Below are 21,338 nucleotides of genomic sequence, written 5' to 3' on the forward strand. Positions count from 1 at the left end.
TAAAGAAAATTGAGGAAGCTTGCAGTGAAGTCTAGATCTAATGTGATTGTAGCAATTTTGGGAAAAAAAAAAAACAACAAAAAACCCTAGCCTCTTTAGCGTATACAGGACTGACAACTACAGGATTCAGATTGTCATGCTAGTGACAAGTGAGTGTGGCTTTCTTCTGGTGAGCTTTTAATGCTCAGAAAGCTAGTGGAAATTGATGCATAACTGTCTGCAGCTTGCAATGTGTTGTGTGTGGTGCTTGCAGTGTTTGACGTGACCAAAACCAGGGCACAGGCTGCTCCAGGGGAGAGTCTCACCCACCCCTGTGCCTGGCAGGCTGAGCAGTGTGATAACAGCCCATTCAGTCTCCTGTTTGTTTTGTTGTGTCAGTTGCTGAGCAAGAGGATTCTTCCTGAACAAAAGTGATTCCAGATCATCTCTTGATGGGCTTGGTTTGAAGTGTAACGGGTGCTGGAGATGCCTGGAAAATATCTGAAGAGGTACTCTCCTGGTGTAAAACCAGGTGGCGTTTTCAGGCTTGAAATAATCTGTCTGCGTAAAGTGCAAAATGCAGGAGTGTGACTTTCTGGAGGTGCTCAGGGATGTTATTTTCCAAGGTGCTGAACCGTGGCTGTTCAGTGATGCTGAAAATTGTCCCAAAGTGATTAATCTTCGAGGAAATACTCATCTTGCAGACAAGGAAAATGAAGGACGCTAGGAGTGACTTGTGCGAGGTCAGTAGGCTAGTGGCCCAGAGGAGGAGAGTGCTTTTCTACAGCCGTGCAGCTTCTTTGGAGGGATGACTTGTTCCTGGTAACAGGTGAAAGGCTGGCAGTGTGTGCTGGGTTGACCTTGGCTGACAGCTAAGCCCCATGCAGCTGCTCACTCGTTTCCTCCCACAGCAGGACAGAATAGGAAGAGCAAAAGCGAGAAAACTTGGGAGTTGAGATAAAGACAGTTTAATAGGTGAAGCAAAGCTGCATGTGCAAGCAAAGCAGCAAGAGGAATTCATTCACTACTCCCTATCAGAAGGCAGATGTCCAGCCACTTCCTAGGAAGCAGGGCCTCAGCATTTGTAGCAGTTACTTGGGAAGGCAAACACCGTAACCCCAAACGTCCCCCCCTTCATCCTCCTTTCTCCAAGCTTTTGCTGCTGAGCATGATGCTATATGGCATGGATATCCCTTTGATTTGGATCAGCTGTCCTGGCCGTGTCCCCTCCAAGCCTCTACCCCACCCCCAGCCTACTCATTGCAGGGGCAGAGTGGGGAAAAAGAAAAAGCCTTGATGCTGTGCAAACACTGTCCAGCAACAGCTAAAACACTGGTGTGTTATCAACACTTGCAGTCACAAATCCAATACACAGCATGATACAGGCTGCTATTGTTGTCGTTTAACCCGGCAGGCAGCTAAACACCACACAGCCGTTTGCTCACTTCCCCCCCGCAGTGGGATGGGGGAGAGAATCAGGGGGGAAAAAAAGTAAAACTCGTGGGTTGAGATAAAGACAGTTTAATAGGACAGAAAAGGAATGGAAAATAGTAATAATGATAAAAGAATATACAAAATAAGTGATGCACAATGCAATTGCTCACCACTCGCTGACCGATGCCCAGCCAGTCCCCGAGCAGCGGCCCCCCCGGCCAGCTTTCCCCCAGTTTATGTACTGAGCATGACGTCACATGGTATGGAATGTCCCTTTGGCCAGTTTGGGTCAGCTGTCCTGGCTGTGCCCCCTCCCAGCTTCTTGTGCACCTCCAGCCTTCTCAGTCGGTAGAGCATGGGAAGCTGAAAAGTCCTTGACTAGTGTAAGCATTACCTAGCAACAACTAAAACATCGGTGTGTTATCAACATTATTCTCATACTAAATCCAAAACACAGCACTGTACCAGCTACTAGGAAGAAAATTAACTCTATCCCAGCCGAAACCAGGACAGTTATGAAGAAAATTAACTCCTGTTTCAGCCAGACCCAGTACACAGCATTATTTGTGTTCAAATAACATGTGCCTAGACCACAGCCTTTCAGATGGGTGGATGTGCAGAAGAGGCTTGGAAAACAAATCTGATTGGCATTTCAGGAAATGAGTGGTGTGGCTCTGAACCCTCCTGTCTAGTACTTGCTTTCTGAACCCTAGAGCGTTAATCTGGGTTGTAAGATGAGGAAAGGTTGAGTTTTCCACACTGGTTTTTGTTATGTGAGCTGTGAGTGCTCCAAATGCTACACTGAATGAAATTCAAGTTGGTGAAGGAGAAGGTAATACGTTCCTAAGTTCAGGGTCAGAGTGATCCCTAGCACTGGTGTTAGTGGATGGAGTTAGAGCTGTGAGGAATTTAGCCCATTATTTAATTCCGTAATTTCATAGTTCTTCTGATAACTTGGTAAGAACAAAGGAATAACGTGAGCGACAGACTTCTGAAAAGTGGCAGCTTTTTCTAAGCCCTGGACATTCAGGGAAAGGGCCAAGTTTTGGTATTGCTTTGAGAAATAAAACTTTGAATTGTCACCTGTTTCTTGGTGATAGAAGGTTACATATACAGCTGACTTAATTTTTGCAGGCTTGATTGCTAAGAAGCAGCAGACACCGAAGATACACATGATCCTGCACAGTCTCAAGAGTATTATCTACCCTCCTGCTACCACATTTAGAGCAGGGCTGCGTATGCCTTCAGATGTTTCCAGGTAGTTACTGAACATTTGAAGTCGGAATGCTACATTGCATTTTCATGTAATGCCCTGAGCTAAATATCTTGCTGCGCGCTGTGATTATAGTATGAAGATGCTTGAAGCCTTTGTTTAAACTTCAGATCTTTAAACCTTCATAGCTGTTTAACAGTGAACTTGTTTATGCCTGGCTTTAGTTTATTTGAAACCACTGTTGACTGATGATTGGAGTTCATTTTCTAGCAAATTGGACAGAGTGGAGCAGTGAGCAAATTCTAAAGGGAGCTATTGTAACAGAAGCTCTTTTTCTAGCGTAGTCTACAATATGGTTCAGTTCAGACGCTCAACTGTGTACGGCCATGAGAGGGGAGGTGTGATGCACACTTGTTTGGAGTCTGATCTTGGAGAGGGGAGGTGTGACACACACGTGTTTGGAGTCTGATCATGCCTACACTGATATAAAACACAAGCTGCTTTGAAAATTATTTCAGGGTTTATTAATCGAAGTATTATAATGTTAAAATCATGGCATTCTGTGAAAGTTATATTTTTTCTGAATGTAGATTTCTGTATTATGCCATATGCTCTTAAACGTTCATGTGCAATGGAGAATGAAAGGTTGTCTGACAGTTAAATAGCACGGGAGTGGCCCTGGAAGCAGTCCTCGTGAAGGCCTTGTAATGTCACTGGTGCCTCCTGTGCTTCATTCACCCTATGCTGGATTCTTTGACCCAGTGCATGTGGTCTGCAAGATTGCAAGATGGAGCTGTTTCTGAAGCAGACGGACTGTGCAAGTTCAAAACTTTATTGGTAGAGGTGGGGTTGTAATTACCTGATGGAAGAGAGTAAAAACTCACTGTGCAAAATGAGGTTCAACTTGTTTGTGCCCAGGCTTCCTCACTTGAGACTACAAAACGTGTGCACACATGCACAAAATGCCACGCGCTGGTCAGCTATGCTTCCTTCATTGTACTCGGTGTCCCCGGGTTGTTTTACCTGGGAGGCTGTCTCATAGTGCCTCAACAGGGCTTGGGGTGCTTGGAAAACATGCACAGCCAGTACTGCTAGCAGTGTGGGAGTAAGGCATGGCGGGATGCACCATTGCTGAGGAGATGTGAAGGAGCACCAGCTGTTCTGGTTGCCCATGTCATTTATTATCTGGAAGAATAAATATTTTGAAATTGGGAAGGCAGTGAGACCTTTGATAGTATGGATTACTGCATGATTAGATCTGTGTCTCATTTAATCTTTGGTGGCTTTGGTCAGGTTAGTGGAGGCAGATAATGCTTCTTTTGTAGTTGTAGCTTAATCTGTGGCTGTGAGACAACACCCTAGAATTCACTGCTTGCAAGGGTGATAGTGCACGTGGAGTGCTGGTGTTTGGTCACATGGTCTTACGGTTGCTGTGCGGGGTTACTCCCCAGCACTGTTCCTTGGAATTGCAGCTTACAACACTGCTTGCATAAGGTGGGCCTCAGGAAAAACATGTTTCTGTTCATCATAATCAACGGGTACGTGGAAGTCAAAGACAGCTAACGAGCACAAATAAACCTGAACGCTTAGACAGTAGGGTCACAGAGCCTTAAACTCTACTGGCAGCGGCTTCATCTAAATAGTTTTCCCTCTAATGTGGTGGCTTGGTGGGAGGTGAGGGGGATTCTGTTTTTTCCTGAGAATGGTACTTTGAGAACCATGTGTTTGAGATTTTTTTTTTCTTCCCTTCTAAACTCCACGATCTGAGTCTACAGCAGGACCTGAGCCAGAGCACAGAGCTCTGAGTAGCAGCTGTTGACATGCTTTATATATATATTATTTGGACATCCCAGACTGGCCTAGCCTCTGATACCTGGCTGGCGTGCTGGGCTGAAGAAGTACAGGAGAAAACTGTTCTGTGTCAAACTTGAAGGTGATTCCATTGCAAAAGCCAGGATGTTCTAATCAAGCTGTTTTGCTGCTGTGCATTTGACCATGTGGCTCAAGGTTAATTACAGAAAATGCCTCTGTAAGTGGCTCAGAAGGTTTTTTTCATTCTGACCTGGGTCTCTTTCTTATTTTAAAGGACTAGCTGTTGGTCTTGGCATTGGGGCATTGGCAGAAGTTGCAAAGAAGAGCCTTAGACCTGAGGAACGCAATGGTAAGGCCTTTCTACATCCTCATTCTTTTTTTTTCTCCCCCCTTTTTTTTTTCTTTTTTTCCCCAGACACAGTTTACCTGCATTTGCAAGATTTTATTCTTTTGAAAGCTGGGACAGTGAGGCAGTCAGAATAACAGGGGGATGTGGATAGTTCTTTTAACATAATCCTTCTCCGCCTCCAGACTCTTCTCCCATTTAAGTACACCACAGCCTCACTACGTAGACAGAGGTCAGAGGTATATGCGAGAGAATGAGTTTATGCCAGCACAATTCGTACAGCTTACTTTCCCACAGCCACCCCTGAGTTTGAATACTATCCCTGTGCCTGTTCTTGGATTGCCTTGGCCTAACAATTTCCTTTAAACTGTTCAGTGAAACCATGTAGCTCTATCAGTACAGAAACTGTAGATGAGCCTGTATGTCTGAAAACTTTGTTAGTGGTTGCAGTCTGTTTGAAATTTAAGGATGTTCTGCCTGGGAGGAACTTGGAGGATGGCTGCTCTCTTTTAAGAGAGACAAAACACTTTATGTACATGTTAAATGGCAATTATCTACTTCCAGTATCTATATTTTGCCTTCTTCTAAAGGATTCTCATAACAGGTCAAAAGGCTGTGCTGTGCAAATCGACCTGATCCTGTATTCTTCCCAGCTTGTTTGAAGTTGGAGGTAAAATATTCCTAAGTTGTACCTGGCCATGTCATGGTGGCTTTCTTCTAAGCTTATGTGTTGGTAAAACATGGTGGTACTGAATGGTTGTGCGTGGGTGAATGGTTTAGGGCATAGAAAGTACACAGTGTTCTTTCCTAGAAAACATGAGATTACTCTAAAGCTTATGGCTCCATTCACTTGTTTCTTAAAAGCTTTGGTGGGATGCTGCAAAATGTAAAGTTCTTTGTTACAGTTATTGCAGGCTGTTTGGTCTTCAGCTGGTCTCCGTGGTTTGGCTAGCATGTTTGTGTGTTTACGTTATTTCCAGTGACTGGAGGGAACTGATGAAAGGGATAAGCACTTGCAGCTAGAAGTAAAAATGAAGTCAAATCGTTCCTGGTTCAGAAGCATTGCTTTGAGATAATGACAACTGCTGGGTCCTTGTAACTTCACTCTGTGGCCAGTAGTATTCTGCTACAAGGCCAGTTTGTGTTTTCCCCCTGGTCTTCTTTGGGGGTGGGGAAAGGATGGAGACTGAGGTAGTGTGAACCTCTATTCCAGGAGGTACTGGAGTGGCTGAAAATTGAAGAAATTTGGAGGGGGGGAGAACCCTAAAAAAACCCAACCAAACAACAAAACCCCAATGAAAAAAACCCAAACCAAAAAACAACACCCCAGCAGATGAAACAGGTTCCCTGTGGTGGGGGGACAGGGGCGAGGCAGGGGTTGTGTGCCACCCAGGACACTACTTGTTAATACTTGCATCTTTGTATTCCCTGTACAACTAGGCAATGCAGAGCAGCCCAGCAGAGAAAAAGGATCCTTGGCAAAGAGTTGTTGTTTCTCTCCATGACCTGAGGTGTTTAAGGCTGGGTGGGTTTCTTTGCTTTGATTTAAAAGCATGCATTCAGGCAAACATGGCCCATCCTGTAGAGAAACCTTGAAGGTTTTTGCTTTCAGCGCTTGTGATGTTTGACAGGTTGTTCATACCTGTTGGAAACTGATGATTTGCTTTGCTTTTAACAGAGGAGAAATTGCACAACTGTTGGTATTTCTCTGTTTGCCAGATTATTTTCTAATTGGGTACACCCCACATTGAAAACGTGAGCTTGCAGAGCTATGATATTTGAGGGAATAACATGAGCTTTGTTTCTCTTCCTTACAGCATGAGAAAGGATTTTTTTTTTTTTTTTTTTTTTATCTCTGTAGAGGGCAACAGACACTTTTTCCTTGCAATAAAGCAACTGCACCTTTAGACTTTTTTCTTCTTGCTAGGTAAACTATTATTTTCCGGTGTAACTATAACTTGGTGCCAGAAGCCTGCTCTACAGTCTGAGTCATGCTTTGGGAAGAGTAATTTTCTTGAACAAACCTTGATTAAAGAATAAGGTAATGAGAACTGTTGACTTTGATGCTAGGCAAGGGAGTTAGAAAATGACCTGGCTCTTATTTTTAGCTGCCTTGCTTTCGTTCTTGCTTCTCCTTTTGCTGTCATGTCTTCTTGGATAAGAGCTTGGAGCAGTAGTTACAATGTAAAGGACAAGGGTAGTGGGACTGAGAATGGGCCAAAAGCAGCAAGTGTTTGAGGTGAGGCAGATGTAAAAGACTATTTCAGCCCTCATACTCTCTTGGAACTTCTCAGGCCAAGGACACAGGAAAGTCTCCAGGTGACTCAGCTACAGCCTCTAGCTAGTGTCCTTGGATGTGTTTTCCACAGGATTTTACAGTGGTGGGTAAGGCTCCATGGATGACAACTCCCTCCATGGGCTCTGCTCCTGCAGAAATGCATGGCAGAGGATATATACACAGTTTTGAGTCCAAGATCGCATTTTCTTACTGTTCTTCTGGCAGTACCAGCCTTAGCTGTTCTTGGAGGAAATCTCTTGACATAGGTACCTCTACGTTTCTCTGAAAAAAACACCTCTGCACCCCTTTCATGACTTCATCTTGAGGCATTTGTGTCCAAGTTTTCTGGCTGCCAGCACCATAAGCTTGGGCTAAGACGTGTCTTTAAGAATGACAGATTGTCCTGTTCTCTGGAAGCTGGTAGAGGATTGTCCTTTCTCTCCCCACTGCTGCAATATTAATAGCAACTTCTTGGCACTTCAGACTTAAACAAGTGGGTTGTGTATATGCCCAAAGGCATGCCTAAGAATTTCACGCTCTTACTGACATCCAGGAATGACGGGAAAGAGCCTTCTCTTCGTTACCCTCCTCCTGTCCAGTCAGTACAAATGAAAGTGTCTTCACGCCTTTAAAATGGATCTAGAAGCACTGGTCCTTCTGTCACAAAACTGCAAGCCAGAAACTCCTGAGCTACAAGTGATCCTAGTAACATGGCTTGTACTAATTCTTTCCACTGCTGTTATCAAATGGAGGGACCACAAATGCCTACTCTCCTGCACATTCTCTAGCAACTGCGCTAGTGCTGATCTGTCTTTTCCTGCTCAATTTCCCCATCCTTGTTTAGTAGCCACAGGGCCCCCCTTCTCTCTCTGCTTTGGATTGTCTCTGTTTCCATAAACAATTCAGTTCTGAAGGGATTTTTCCTAGAACAAAAAAGTCTGGTGCAAGAGTTTGTGAATTTCTCCCTTCTCCATCCAAGCCTGATGTCCTGGACATAAGTTCTTTCCACTGCCAAATTCCTGTGAGTGAAGTTTGTTTTGTTTGGTTTTTTTAAGGGCTTGAGGGCCTCTTTAAGTTCTTTAAGTAGTTTGGTTCATCTTATTTTTTTAAAAAAGAGGATGGCTGTACTTGATTTCCAGCGGGAATTTTCTTGGTAGGCTGATGTAGCTAATTAAAAATAACCTCCTTGGTCACTGGTGACCTTGATGGCAGTCTCAGTATTTAGAGTGTGTATCTAAAGTGCAAGGCTGACACGGGGTGGGAATGGGAGGGTAGAATAAATTTCCAGGAATAAAAATGAAAGAGTGCCCAGATAAATAGCTGCCATTACTAGTAAAGAGTCTCTGGGTTCATGGTCAACTTTGTAACTTATTAATGACCTGTACTGGGCTGTTCTACTAGGCACTGTGCAAATGCCAGGCTGGACAGAGCCCCGAAGGGCTGGCAGCTGGCCTAGGTTTGAATGTAGAGTTGTTTTCTTATGAAAAGGAATAATGCAATCTCCTTGAGTTTTCAGTCCTAAGTGCTTAGGCTATGTTCTTGACTCTTCCCTTGCCCCAAAGTTTGAGTGGCAGATGGCCCTAAAAACAAATACATGCAAAGTCCAGTGGCTAGTTCTCCATTTGACAGTAGCAAAGGAGGTGGAAAAGCACTGATACAGCTGTGAGATGCACACAGATTTGGAAGGGTTCACCCAGATTCTGGATTTGGAAAGGAAGATGTGGGTGAAGCACTCCTGAGGGCATCTGCCTGCTGCCTCTGCTGTGGAAGAGCTGACAGGCTCCAGGCACCGTGGCTGCAGGAGCCTTCATTTCTGAAGTCTCCTTGTTGCTACAGCTTGTTTAGATGTGACTTCTATTTGCATTTTTTTTTCCTTTCCTGGATGAAGTAGGTAAAAAAAAAAAAAAAAAAAAAAAAAAAAAAAAAAAAAAAAACAACAAACAAACCAACTTTGTGACAAACCAACTTTGTGATCTTAACATGGGGAGAAGATCATTTGTAGCATCGAAAGGTACCTGCAGTGTTTGAGAAAAATGTTCTTACTGAAAATTGGCATATTTTTTTCATGAAATTGTGCTTCCTTTCTACCTAGCCCTGGAAGGCTAAGTCTGTTTTCTGTTTTTTCCTCTTCACTTTCCATTTACATAATCCTGCTTTTGACTCTTGCTTTCAAGTTACCTTCTTGTTCATGCCTGCTTTTAGCAGAGTACATAAACAAGCAACAGCTGATCACGGGGCTGTTGGGCTGCCTGGTGATCAGGTAGTGCCCCTGTGGGCTTGACTTCAATGAGAAGCACACCAGAAGAGGATGGGGAGTGCCTGTGTTTGGCTCTTTCTCTGATAAGACTCTTAAAAATGTCAGGGTTCATTGGCTTCTGGAGGTGACTTTAATCATTAACTAACTCCTTTATCCTGCTGCAGACTCAAAGGAGGATGTTTGTGTGTGCAGGTGGTATGAAGGAAGGTAAGGCTTTGACTCAGTAGTTTCCCTAGCCCCTGTGTGTCTGTATGTCAGAGCTCATACAAGGGTTCATTTGCCTCATCACTGCAAAGGACACAGAATTTTCCTGATGGGACAGTTGAGAGCCAGAGCTCTGTTAGATGGCTCCAAGCACTCCACTCTCCAGAGCCCGCTTTTCAAGTGGGCAAAGCCACATCCTTCTGCCGTAGGCAGCTCTACCTATTCAGCCTCTCAGACTCCTTACATTCAGGATCCAGAGCAAAATGTGCTCTGAGGCTTTCTCTGTGTGATGCACATGGTGACTTCTGGGCCCCTCCTGCTTCTCTGCATCTTGCTCTCAAGCAGGATAGTTGTCCTGTGTACTCCCTCCTGGTGTCTTTATTCCTCTCTCCTTTTCATGTACATTCTTTACTTGGGACAGGGATTTGGACAGATAGATGATGTCCCACATGCTGTGCCATCTTGCTGCTCTCCCACAAAACAGGTAAAGGAAAGGAGGGGCCAAAGGACAGGGGAAGGCAGTGCTTGGCATCCTCTGTGCACTGCTAGTGGAGAGCTCAGTGACATCACTTCTCCAGGGAAAGCTTTGTAAGCAAGCCAGCTGCTTGCTGGGGCTGAAGGGTGTCTGTCAGATCAGTAACATGCTTGGCACCTCAAGAAGGTTGTATCAAGTTGTGTGAGCAACCAGAGTTTAGACAGCAGCTACTTCAGTCAACTCTTGGTTCTTTCTCCTGTTCTCTGGCCAGTCTGAGCTCCCTCTGAATACTGTCCTGAGAGTTAGATGGAGATGGAGAGGGTCTCTTGCTGCTGTAGGCACTACATGACACACCAGTAACTTCCATCTGCCTGAGATCCTCGGGGCTGTTGCAGCTGCCATGCCTTTTTGGGCCCTGCTTGTTGTATATGTGGGTTTCAGCTGTTCTGTCCTTGGTACCCTTTCCTCTGAAGTGTTGAGAAAAAAAAAAAATGTAGCTCCAAGATCAGCATACTAGCTGTGGGCCCTGCAGCCTGGCTGTAAGACCCGACCTTCCTCCTCCTTGGCTCTCCGTCAGCAGGAGCTGAGCTGCAGCCCCAAGAGAAGTGGTTGGCGGGTGCCTGCCTGCCCTTTCTGTCCCTGCTGTACTGGGCATCGCCTGGAGAAGGAGTTTTGGGTTGATTCTCCCAAAGGGACCACAAAATTGAGTCAGGGTCTCCTTCCCTCCTCCTTCCCTCTCCCTTTAAAAAAAAAAAAAAGTGGAGGGGAAGTGCTTCCTATGCCATGTAAAAACCACATCGCATACTTAGGGCCGTGGCACTGGTGTGTAGATGGCTGCAGTGATTACTTGGTGAGCCTGTCAGACATCAGGCTTTACCTTTTCTGGGGGATGGGAATGTGTGTGTTTGAGTATGTATATTTTGGGCCTTGTTCTGTGCAAGCTGATGCTTGCATGACTGCTGATGGGAGTAAGGACAGAAAGGTTTGGCCTCCTCCCTGCATGGCCTCTATGTGCAGTCAAAAGAAGTGACTAACTACATTGAGATGTTCTTCTGTCTAAAGGCAGCATCTTTCTCAGTAGCAAGCTGCCCATAAGGATGTCCCGAGGAACGCCATGCATGTGTGAGGATGTAAAAGGGAAAAAGGTTGGCAATCTTGACAACAGGAATTAATGTCCCTTCCAGCACAATTGTCTAAGAGCAGCATGGTATCAGAGATGAGAGCTCCTGCTGGGCTTCTCCTGTGAGGACTATCTCCAGCCTCCCTGGCTTTGACTAGCTTGATTAACCTCATCACAGATTTACAATCTGCTGCTTTTTCAAAATGCTACGTGCAGCCATGGTGTTTTGGGGTTATGGTGTTGGGAGAGTTTGTTTTGCCTGTGCATCAGGAGACAGTACATTTCAGTTTGATTAGAAAAGAATGTTTTATTGTGCACTTGGAGATGTGAAAGTTGTGACTGCTCTCTACAGATGCCTAGTGCACACTCTGGATGTGCAATTGCACAGCAATATGTGTTTATGTATGAATCTGTTTTGAGCAAGAATTATTTAGTATGAGAAAGGAGGTTTGGCACTGGCATGAATCCCTGCTCCCACCCTAAGAAGTGCCAGCACATTCTCAGTTTATCCCAGTGTGCTGTCAAACCTTTTGACAGTTCCTCCGTGCTGTGGCGCGCTCCTGCTGCTCTTCTGAGGCTATGGCTATGCTGCAGCCTATGGTGTGGGACTTGGGGGACCTTTACACAGCGTTTTAGGCTGAGCTAGCTGGCACAGTGAGTTCAAGCACCAACATCTGCCCAGGATCCTGGACAGTTTGCATAGCCTCCATGGATGTCTGTGCTGCTGTGACTTGCTGCTGTTGGCCCTCAAGCCAGCAATGTTAGTCACTTACATATCACAAGACACGTGTGTCCAAGTGCAGTCCATGCCCCTGGGTTGCAGTGAAGGCACTGAGTATAGTCCTAGTCTGATTTCTCTGGGGAAGGGCAAATCTGTTGAATGTGGACTAACACAATGGATTGAGATCACTGAGGTAAGGGTGCTCTTCATCCGTACACTTTCTCTCCTTAGGAAAGAAAGCGGTGATGGATTCCAGCCCGTTCCTGTCGGAGGCCAATGCAGAAAGAATTGTGAGAACCTTGTGCAAGGTCCGGGGAGCGGCACTGAAGCTGGGACAGATGTTAAGCATTCAGGGTAAGTGGTAGCATAGGTCCTCAGCTGTCCTCCTTAGTGGTGCTGCCAGGTTGGGCAATTGATCTCTTGTGATGCATGGTCAGCTGTCTGGAATCAGTGTCAAGTGAATGTGGAGAGACTAGACAAGTGGCTTTCTCATGTGAGAGCAGTGATGGAGATACGTTTGATTCAGTTCAGTCTAATCCCAGTATGAAATAACCAGATGTGTGCACTGTACACCACTACTTTCCCAATGCCCCTATTGTGTCAGGCACACAAGTGAAGTTGGTTGAAAATAAGGTGATGCTCTCTGTGAATTTTAATGTCTGTGTTAAAAGCAATTGTTGAGAAGCAGAGCTATATCACACTCTGTACACAGGTGTCCTGCTAGAAAGGAGGAGGAGGAGGATGACAGGAACATGATCCTGTTCTTTGTTCACCAAAAGTGGTCAAGGTTATATCCACAGTCCCCTCCCATTGCAGCATGTTTATGGTTTACATGCTTTGTTGGCACTGAAGCTTTGCTGGAAAGGCCAGTACAGCTGATAACCTTATCAGGTATAAAATACTTGTTTTCATCTTGAGGAGACTTCAAACTGGTACTTACTCCATTGGGCTCTGAAGTCAGTGATCACAGGTGAAGGCATGAGTGACATTAGTGTCTGCACTGAACTGTTAAGTTACTCCTAGAAGATAGCAGGTGTGCTGAATTCAAACCTTATCTGGACCTGTCCACTTTGCCTTCCTACCCAACTTGATAGGGAAGGAAAGAACCAGCTGAAAATAGCTGTTACACTTGTCTGGAAATAGCTTTCAAGATGTCACTGAAACTGAGTCAGTGTCTGAGTGTTTGAAGTACTCAGCTTGCTTGGCTTGTGCTTCTACTTGAATTTTTGTAGGTGTTGACTGATGAGGCAGGATCTAGTATTGTATTAAATAACTTGGGCTAGCTAATAAAGCAAGACCAGCTCCCTGTTCCAGAGAGTCCTGATTGTGGCATTTCATTGTTCTTCATTTGCTAATCACTTGTTTTAGGTGTCTGGCAGGCTGATGGCAACATTAACAAAGCTAGGTGGGAGGCAGCAGCTGCTATGTCAAAGGCTGCCACCCATATGCTGTTTTCTCACCCTCTGGAAACCACCAGGTGCCAATGACTGGTGGTTCACAGTGCAGATCCAGGAGGAGCTCTTGTGCTCCTTGCTTTCTGTCATCAGTGCCTCTGGTATGTAGGGTGAGTGAGCCATGTCTGGAAATCAGCTCTGAAGTTAACTTGTCTACCATAGGTGGGGATTAATTTAAAATTCTTAAGACACTATTGAGTTGCACCTGATGTGTGCCTGGAGCCTGGTCACAGCTGCGCTAGGCTTGGATGTGAGTGAAGAGGGAATAGCTGTGAATGGCCAGCTCTGAGGAGCAGAAATGCTCTGGGTTTTTTTCACTTGCCTGCTGTCTCCTAATGTTACTGAGCTCTGACAGCAGTGTCAAACACTTGCCGATTGACTTCACTTGGGTTTCAAGAACATACAGGCCTTTAGCAACCTCAGTGGTGCTGCCCAGCTCTGTGGTTTTTTCACTTGCCTGCTGTCTCCTAATGTTACTGAGCTCTGACAGCAGTGTCAAACACTTGCCGATTGACTTCACTTGGGTTTCAAGAACATACAGGCCTTTAGCAACCTCAGTGGTGCTGCCCAGCCCTCATTTGACTCTTATGACGAGTGCGTGGGGTGCTGCGATGCCTGGCGAGAACATAGGCCCCTGGTAACCTTGCTGAGGGACAGTTGTGGTGAAATAGGTTAGACGCTTCTGACAGTATCTAGTTCTTGGGCTGGCTGTTTGGACAGGAGGGCTTCATGCAGTTCCTGCCACTTCATGGGCTTCTCTGTGGCCTGGTGAGTTTGAATTGGCTTCTTCTATTAACAGGGAGGTGTGCTAATTGAGCACAGGGGCTCTGTGTTGCCTTGTCCAGGTGCAGCTGAGCATCTGGGAGCTAAACCACCCAGAAGTTAAAGCAGTGTCCTTAAAAACCCTGATATCTGCTTCTGGGAGTCAGTGGCTTTGTTATGGACCCACATCCCTGAAGGTCATCCACAGAAAGGATGCCAAGGGCCTAAAATCATCCCATGTTCTGGTGCGTGTGCTCTGGAAGATGTTGGAAAGGTAGCTGCATTTGCCAGTTGAGAGTGCCCTGCCTTGACTCTTGCTTCGTGTTTCGTTCTGGTAATGCCTCATCAGTTTACCACAAAGACGTATAACCTTGTTCATCAGCATGTTGTAAGCCTCGTTTTGTCAGAGTTGCCCCCGCAGCATGACTGATTTTTAACATTGCTGCTGAGTTTCTGTACAGTCAGTCTGGACTTGCAGGTTTCTTGGCTATTTGGCGTTGCGCTAATGAACCATGCAGTGGTGGTCAAGCAGCCCCAGATAAGAATGGTCTCTCAGACTAAAGGTTGAAATCTTGTGAGTTCTTTGGATGTCAGCAATAAGAAAAATAACAGAAGTTGATCCTAAATACCTGTGGCAGACCCTGATACCTTGACACAAACTGCTTCTAGGAGCAGGAGTCACTTCTAGTGAGGTCCATTCTCTTTCTGCACAGTCATCCTAGGAGGCGCAGGTTATCATGTTACAGCATGATGGCTAATACTTTCACATACCCCTGAGAATAGTTTTTATAATGTTCAGAGGCTTGGCAGTGATACACCATCACTGTGATGATAGAGCAGAAGTTTCTTTCAGTGTTTGGAATGCTCACGCAAATGCAATATCTAGCCTTCTTGCAGGGTTATAACGTCACAACAGGAGATTTACCTGCTGTTCCTGCAAAGCCTGTTAATTTCTGACTTGCAGTGACAGAGTGGGAGCTCCTCTTAAACTCCTGTTGATTCCACAGGGGGGTTTTGTTAGTACGTTTAAATGCTGCTCATGGCTTCGGTGGGAATTCCTAAACAACGCTAAGTGTTAATGTTGCGTCTCTGTACTTTTCTCACCATTCCTTTCCACCCCTCTTCCCAGGGCAGTGCTCTTAAGGTAGCTGTTTGTTTCTTGTTTCCTGGGATAGACTTATCCATGTATGTGCATCTGTAAATGCAGAGGAATGATAGATTTTTGAGTGTCACAAGTGCATGTGCAGGTTGATTTCTCAAGATGAAGGCTGGTAGCCTGGACTTTTTTCCAGTGTTGGGAGAGCAGCAGATAAATCTAATTCCTCCATAAGCCTTTATGAAGTGAAAAGTTTGCCAGAACTGGTGGCTTTTCTCAGGGCTGTTGTAAAAGCCTTTGCTCAAAGGAGGGGACTAATTTTTCAAGATGCCCCTACCCCTCCTCTTTCTTATGAGTGTAAATATTTCCTTGCTAAATCCTTCTGACTCTTAAAATAACTTCTGGCTCAGCTGTGTCGTCTTCTGCCTGCTTATAGTTGCTTTGCATTTGGGTAGTTGTTTACAGTAGCAGATGCTGAATCTTGATTCCTCTAAGAGTTCAATACTTGTGTAAGTGGTATTTTACCATTGCACAGCTTTCTAGAGAAGCTGCTGCCCCTTAGAATGAACTGGATTAAACCATGCTGTGAACCTGGGAGTGTTGGGATGACTCTCCACAGGGTTCCTTCTGTGACCTGTGTTTCCGTGACACAGTGGCCTCTCCTAGACCTGAATGCTGTATTGCTCTCAGCGAGAAGACGGGCTGGTGGATGACGGAAGCTTGTGCAGAGCACTCTGCTCTTGGGTTTGTGCAACCTGCCATCACACCAAAAGCCTCCATGCTGTGCGGAGCTGCCCACTGCTCTCAGCAGTGCTGCTGGGCAAAGCCAGGGAGCACTATGACAACTGATGCTTAATTCCAAAGTATACAAAGTTTCTCAGCATGCTTTCTAGCGTATTCATACTTTGTCTTTCCCTTGCTAATTGGGAGGGGGTGCACGGAAACTTTCTCCTGCTGCAGCAGGAGGGTAGCTTAGGAGATGTTTGGGTAATATGTAGGTTTCTTGCGAGAGTGAAAAGGAAGGAGTAGCTTTTTCCCTCTATTTGGTACTTGTGCACAGGACTTCTGTTTGGCTCATTTCTAAAGGTGTGATGCCTCAGGAGATGGGCCTCAGGTGCCTACTTCTGGGTACGGAGAGTTTCTGAACTAGAACTATTTCCAAAACCTTCACTGGGGTGTGCTTGGGAGCAGGATAACCTGGCTTGTCTGAATGCAGGTGCATGTTTCTTTGTGTGCTGAAGAACTGGAGAATGCAGTGCCTGCACTGACTGCCATGTGCTTTTCCCTTGGCAGATGATGCCTTCATCAACCCCCATCTCCAGAGGATTTTTGAGCGTGTACGTCAGAGTGCTGACTTCATGCCGATAAAGCAGATGATGGTAAGAAATATTCCTTCCTGCTTATCAGGGGAGGAGGGACAATAACAGAATAGACGTCACCTGTGACATTCCCCAGTAGGGGAGGTAGATGGAGATTAAGAGTATTCTTTCAATAAATGTTGCATATTTTCAACTGTGGGTAAGATCTGATTCCTTATCTCAATTATGTGGTGCCTTTTCTCTCTAAAACATTGAAGCTCAGCTCTAGACAGTGGGAAAAATGTGGGGGTTTATGTCCCAAGACTATGCTGATGGAATAGGATGTTGCATACAAATATGATTATAGGGTCTTGTTGAATGTAGCCTCCTCTTCTGTTTCCTCTCTCTCATCTTTCTCATGGATGTTAAGCCAGTGTTTAGAAGTGCCTACATCCCATTTTAGAAACAGACTTGCTATTCATTTTCCATCAGACTAAGGCTTGCAACTTTGTCCTTACTTTTTTGGTTAAATCTAAGCCACCATCAAGAAGAACCAGAATGAAGCAAACGAAGTCTGCTTTCTCCTATGCACATGTTCTCTCTTTGTCTCTACTTCCTTCTGTAAATTAAGATGTGAAGGATGATGCAAAAAGAATTGTCAGCACTAATCTTCTGAAAGACACTGAGCAGAGCCAGAACTTAAATGTGGCAGTCTGGCAATGTAGCAAAAAAGCTGTTAAAGCAGGCTGTGATGTTTAATTGTCAATATTGCCTTAGAGAGCCACTTTTGCATGCCTGGATTGCTTCTGTTCAGCTTGGCAGCATGACGGAAGAGGAGAAATATCTAACTCCTTGGTCATTTTCTGGAAGGTAACAAGTAGCACCAAAAAGGGGACTTCTGTATTGCTAAGGCAGCGGTGTTTGTGCTCAAGATCTCTGTCATTTAGGCCAGAGCAAGAGTCTCACACAGATCTGATCAGCATCTGTTTAGTGCTGCCGGAGCACTGCTGGCTGGACTATTCCTTGTGATGGTGTGCAATGATGAGGAAGGGAGGACAACCTAGAAAGCAGGGTATAGGTACTCAGAACTACTATAGGCTGTGTGAGTCACGTTATTTCCAATAGCGAAAATCTTAAATCTTTGCTTCCCATACCCTGATGCTTTCTTTTTATTTGTAGAAAACTCTGAACAACGATCTTGGCCCCAACTGGAGGGATAAACTGGAGTCCTTTGAAGAACGCCCCTTTGCTGCTGCTTCGATTGGTCAGGTTCACCTGGCACGCTTGAAAAACGGGAAAGAAGTTGCCATGAAAATCCAGGTGGGCTTTACAGACCAACCTTGTCTCTTGTCTGTGCCCCATAGAAGGGCAGGGGAACTGCATAAGTATGTTTACTGCTAGACAAATAAGAAACACTAATGCAAGTGAAAATTTGAGTCCAGCAATATCTTACCTAGTGCAAGCAGAAGGGAGGGACAGAAGTGGTTCTGTAGCTTGAGCCAGTGTCTCACTCCAGATGAGCGGGAGACGTCTCATAGGTGTATCACTGCAGCGTGGGGATAATGGTGGTGAGGGACTGCTTGTACTTTTAGGGCTGTGTGCAAGGGTCCTACCTGCTCCATAGGTCAGTCCCCTCTCTGGGATGTGCACGTGCCACATGCCCCTTTCTGGCCACAGCCCAAAGATTAAAGAAGTTTTAAGTGACAAGCAGGCACTGACTGTTGAGCAGTGAGTCTGACGATGTAGGAACTCGCACTAAAGCCGTCAGCAACTTCAAGCAGGTATTTCTAACAGAATCGAGTTCTGAAGCTGAAACCCCTTGTACAACACGGTTTATAATCCAAAGGAGTGAGATCCCTTGCTGACTGAGCAGGGTCCAAGGAAAAGTTGGTCATCTGGTTGGTGTTTTTTTGTAAAGTGGGGAGACTTTAGAAACAGTACGGAGGTGTACTGGTGTCATCTTCTCAAGCCATTTGTGTCCAAAGTACTCTGAAGTTAGGCCAAGGTAAAAGCAATGGGAAGTTAAGCCTGTGGCATCAGCACACGTTCTGCTCTACAGCAGTGTAGGCTGGTCCCCTTCTTGACAGACAAGGTGTGAGAAAGAACAGGAGGCACCTTTGCCAGGATTGGGCTGGGGCCTCACTGCTTGCCCTACTGCTGTGGATGAAACACTCCGGGACTGTCAGTGGCATGTCCTTTCAGCTGTGGTAGGGAAATGACCGACTGCCATCTCTGTTGTGAGATTTGTGTGTCTGAGAACCTTTCATGTATTGGAAGAGTCCCTGTCAGAGGACCTGAACAGGCCATTCTGGTTGCAAGGAGCCACATCTTAGCCTGTTTCTCTGTCCCCTGTTTTAGATGCTGGGCTTTAAATAAGCTTTTAGAGGAGGGGTGTGTGGCTCAGGTATGGCCTGGTTCACTGCCAGGCTGTAGGTGGCTGTGTTGTGGGGGGTCAGTGGATGTTGAACTGGAAGGTGTTTTTATCTTACTCTGTACAACCGGGTCATCTAGTCTCAACACTGCCCTCTCACATTCTGTCCTGCAGTACCCCGGAGTCGCCCAGAGCATCAACAGTGATGTTAACAACCTGATGACTGTCCTGAGCATGAGCAATATTCTCCCTGAAGGTAAAAAGGCAGAGACCCTTGGCAGGCTCTGTGTTCCTGCTGGCGCATGTTGAGTTCTGCCAACCCCTTTCAAGAAGCGTGTTGCATACTTCTCTCCGTAGACAAGGGAGGAAACAGCCTCAAGGAAACAGTGTAAAGGACTTAAGAATTGATAAGTCTGTCCAGGAGCAGGTCTCCTGCAGAAAGCAGGAGAGGTAGTGGATGTGGGCAGTGGGTGCAGGGCCAACTTGAGGAGCCATGCTGTGCTCCTGTTTCCTGCTGCAGAGCTGCCACTGCCTTTGCTGGGCATGTGCCTGCTCCAGTGTCCACTCAGTGGAGTGGGAAGTGCACCTGTGTTGGTTTTTCCTGGCCATGTATGTGCATGCACCTGCCAGAGTAATGTGCACTTGTCTCTGTGTGCTCTTTATAGTGAAGGACCCATAGGGACTCTTGGCAAACTATAAAGTGTTTGTTTATATATATATATATGGTATATTTGGCAGAACTCATACTTCTCCATGTTTCCTGTAGCCCTCCATGCCTGCCATTCGCTGCTCTTTCCAGTTGTTCTCTGTTCTTCCCAGTCAGAGTTGTGGAGAGGTGGAGAACTGTCAGACTTGGAGCTTGCTCAGTGTCCCAGCACATGGATAAGTCCCTTTTCCCACAGGGAATGCAGGACTTACTACTCCTTTTTTCCAAATATCTGCCTGCAGCAGCTGTAAATCTTGGTGGGACTGTACAAATACTGCTTTAAAGTCAGACTGGGTGCTGACAAAACCTGGGACTGTTCTCTGTGGTGGCTGGGCAGGGCCCTGCAGAGGCTGCTGCAGTCCCAGCCGTGTCTGGCCCAAGAAGTAGATTGGTTTTCCAGCTCCAAGACTGAGAAGATGGGACTTGGCAACTCCAGGCCCGGGCTACGTGCTGCTGCAGTTCACTGTCTTAGTCATGCTGACTGTTTCTGCCCAGCAGTGCCTGCTCCCAGTTATAAGCAGATGTGGTTTCGAGCCTTTTTTGCTGCTTTTGCCCAGGCTAGTGTTTAGGTGCTTCTACTCCTTGCTGTGTGTCTCTGCACAGCCATGCCAATACCAGGAACAGACAGCCTGGGCTGTGGGTTGGGAGCTGGGGGAGGACGGAGCCCTGCTGTACAAGAACGGTGTGGATGTACCTTGCTGTAGGAGCAGCTGCGTAGCCTTGGCATGGGATTACCCACAGAACCTGTATCCAGTTGGAAATACACTTTGGCTCTCTGAGGCCTCTTGTACTCTTCAACTCAGAGTTGGCTGGATAGCAGGTTGCTCCTCACCTGTAGCTCTGAAAAGCTTAGCCTGAGGGGCTCCTTTTTTCTAAGCCTACTCTCTTCTCTGCTGTTTGACTTTCAGGTTTGTTCCCTGAGCATTTGATTGAAGTCCTGAGCAGAGAGCTGGCCCTGGAGTGTGACTACCAGAGAGAAGCTGCCTGCGCAAGGAAATTCCAGTATGTTCACACCATTGCCTTCAACCCCTCCTGTCTCTGTATGTGTGTGAAATGCAGGAGAGGTTGCTTAACTTCAGGGACAGTGGGGAGATGAATGCCGTGCCCTGGGATGTAGCACAGGGGGAGGGTGCGTGTTTGTGGCCTGAGCTGTCCCCTAGAATTACCGCTTTGTCTCAGCCAGGTGTATTTTCAGTCAGCTGAAACGTGATAGCATATCCTCTCTCCTTCAGCGCGAGCCTGTCTGTTTTACCATGGGAAGGTACTGTGGTAACTCTTGAGGCCAGGTTGCAGTGCGGTTCTGTGTACTCTTACGTCAGCCTGTTGTAAGCTTCTCCCATCCTTTAGTCTAGGAGGTTTTTCAGTTCAGCTCTCTTACAGCAATTAACACCACCAGCACTGCCTGCTCCCTTGGCCTGCTGTAGCAGAGGGATCCAGATTATTTTTACATGAAGGCTGGATGAGGGAGAGCTGCTGGAGGCTGGATGCCCTTCCTGTCCCTCTGCAGAACTGCCCCTTTGGCATTGCTCCCCTTGGAAAGGCCTGTTTCTTCTGTGCGTGGTCTGGCCCTGAAGTGAAGTGGGGTGAGCAAAAGAGCCCAGTGCCCTTTGATGTACCAGCCTGGAGCCCTTCTAGTATCACTGCTCTGGCAGGAGATGTGACCTCAGGAGCCAGCAGCAGCTGTAGTCACTGGCGTGGTTTCTGGTGACTTGATCCCTACTGTAACTGCTGAGGAAAACGTCTCCTGGCAGCCTCAGCCAGGGTGTGGGGAGAGGTTGCGTGAAGGGGCTGTGTGCTGCACGAGGTGTGGCG

General features: G+C 46.2%; 1 protein-coding gene across 3 annotated transcripts in view; it reads left to right on the forward strand.

Annotated features, from left to right (window-relative positions):
• Positions 1 to 21,338, forward strand: part of COQ8A (coenzyme Q8A) — a 47,685-nt gene that overhangs the window by 20,503 nt on the left and 5,844 nt on the right. For all 3 annotated transcript variants that reach the window (XM_009285563.2, XM_019473723.1, XM_019473722.1), the window contains 6 exons: positions 4,713 to 4,787; positions 12,071 to 12,193; positions 16,445 to 16,530; positions 17,629 to 17,769; positions 18,995 to 19,076; positions 20,435 to 20,528. In XM_009285563.2, the coding sequence (XP_009283838.1) occupies positions 4,713 to 4,787; positions 12,071 to 12,193; positions 16,445 to 16,530; positions 17,629 to 17,769; positions 18,995 to 19,076; positions 20,435 to 20,528 (601 nt within the window). The remainder of the gene's footprint in view (positions 1 to 4,712; positions 4,788 to 12,070; positions 12,194 to 16,444; positions 16,531 to 17,628; positions 17,770 to 18,994; positions 19,077 to 20,434; positions 20,529 to 21,338) is intronic.

Source organism: Aptenodytes forsteri, unplaced genomic scaffold (genome assembly GCF_000699145.1).
Source record: "Aptenodytes forsteri isolate BGI_AS27 unplaced genomic scaffold, ASM69914v1 Scaffold280, whole genome shotgun sequence".
Taxonomy (NCBI): domain Eukaryota; kingdom Metazoa; phylum Chordata; class Aves; order Sphenisciformes; family Spheniscidae; genus Aptenodytes; species Aptenodytes forsteri.